General features: G+C 68.9%; 1 protein-coding gene across 1 annotated transcript in view; it reads left to right on the forward strand.

Annotated features, from left to right (window-relative positions):
* The window catches only part of Smyd3 (SET and MYND domain containing 3), a 325,260-nt gene extending 324,708 nt beyond the window's left edge, over window positions 1–552 (forward strand). The window contains exons 11-12 of the mRNA XM_013017284.1: window positions 134–242; window positions 337–552. Coding sequence (XP_012872738.1) covers window positions 134–242; window positions 337–552 — 325 coding nt within the window. The remainder of the gene's footprint in view (window positions 1–133; window positions 243–336) is intronic.
* Window positions 553–1,862: the final 1,310 nt, after the last annotated feature.

Consider the following 1,862-nt stretch of genomic DNA (forward strand, 5'->3'; position numbering starts at 1 on the left):
AGTGCAGCGCGGCACCCTGCCCCGCGCGCGGGACCGCGGTGGAGGCCTTCCCGGCGTCTTCCGGCCCTGTCGCCGGCGTCTCCTCAGCTGCGGGCCGAGCGCTCCCGACCCTGTTCGCCTTTGTTTCCTGCAGGGTCTTTTTCCCGGGCAGCCATCCGGTCCGAGGCGTGCAGGTGATGAAGGTGGGGAAGCTGCAGCTGCACCAAGCCATGTTTCCCCAGGCCATGAAGAACCTGCGGCTGGTGAGTGCCGGGGGGGGGGGGGCGCACCGGCTGCGCCCGGCTGGTGCTGCGCCTCAGTCCGGTGGTGTCCCGTGGGTGTGCACACGCGCCCAAGGTGCACAGGTCCGCTGCGAAGGAGCCCTTGTTGCCCACGTGGACTGCGAGCCCTAGGTCTTGGCAAAGCTCTCTCCCGCCCTCGCCCACCCGGGGACGGCCCCCGGCCACCCACCGGGCTCCCCCCGCAGAGCGCGTCCCGCTCAGCGGAAGCGAGGCTCGGAGCCCCGCTCCGCAGGAGCCCGCGCGGCTCTTTGTGACCAGCTCAGGGCCGTGAGCAGGAACTGAGGCACATTTACACACTGGAAGCGCGTGGCTGGGAGGATTGGGGGGGGCTGGCTGGCGTTGGGATGAGTTCCTTGCTGAGGCAGGGGCTCAGCTCATATTCGCAGGGCGTCGCCTTTGCGGGAAGGGGCCTGCCCCCCCCCCGCACAGCGCCCACCCCACCTTCCCCCGCACAGACCCCCCCTCCCGTCACCGCGGTGCTCCGGAGCTCGGCTGGCCCCCGAGGGGTGGCCCGCGCAGGTGCACCGAGCGCCATGGCCGGTCTGCAGAGGGACTGTGCCGGGAGGGGAGGGCACGGCAGGCTGCGAGAAAACCAGCGAATACCTAAGGGAGCCTTAAAAATCAGCTCCCTCAATGCGCGGCCTCGTTCAAGGCTGCTCCTGACCGCTGCTGACATCAGCTTTCAGGCAACAGGAAGAGCTCTAGGGTTTCTGGGAGGTTCTCACCCTTTCCGTTCTCGTTCCCTTGACACCTTTAACAGACCGGGAGGTGCCTGGCGTTCCTCGCTGTGGGGCGTCCCTCGCCTGGTCGGTCTGGAGCGTTCCTCGCTGTGGGGTGTTCCTCGCCTGGTCGGTCTGGGGCGTTCCTCGCTGTGGGTGCCCCTCGCCTGGTCGGTCTGGGGCCTTCCTCGCTGTGGGGTGTTCCTCGCCTGGTCCGTCTCGGGTTTTCCTCGCTGTGGGCATCCCTCGCCTGGTCGGTCTGGGGCGTTCCTCGCTGTGGGGTGTTCCTCGCCTGGTCGGTCTGGGGTTTTCCTCGCTGTGGGTGTTCCTCGCCTGGTCCGTCTGGGGTTTTCCTCGCCTGGTCGGTCTGGGGTGTTCCTCGCTGTAGGCGTCCCTCGCCCGGTCGGTCTGGGGTTTTCCTCGCTGTGGGCATCCCTCGCCTGGTCGGTCTGGGGTTTTCCTCGCCGTGGGCGCCCCTCGCCTGGTCGGTCTGGGGTGTTCCTCGCCGTGGGCGCCCCTCGCCTGGTCGGTCTGGGGCATTCCTTGCCGTGGGCGCCCCTCGCCTGGTCGGTCTGGGGCGTTCCTTGCCGTGGGCGCCCCTCGCCCGGTCGGTCTGGGGTGTTCCTCGCTGTGGGCATCCCTCGCCTGGTCCGTCTGGGGTGTGCCTCGCTGTAGGCATCCCTTGCCTGGCCAGTCTGGGGTGTGCCTCGCTGTGGGGCATCCCTCTCCTCGCCTGGTCAGTCTGGGGTTTGCAGTCTGCAGACAGCGCGTGGGGTCTCCAGTTTCTACCTCAGTGACTAGAGGCAGCTTCCCCAGCCCGCCCGCCCAGGTCGGGGCCTGCACGACGCCTTCCAGAAGTCTC

This window comes from Dipodomys ordii, unplaced genomic scaffold, assembly GCF_000151885.1.
Source record: "Dipodomys ordii isolate 6190 unplaced genomic scaffold, Dord_2.0 Scaffold35, whole genome shotgun sequence".
Classification (NCBI taxonomy): domain Eukaryota; kingdom Metazoa; phylum Chordata; class Mammalia; order Rodentia; family Heteromyidae; genus Dipodomys; species Dipodomys ordii.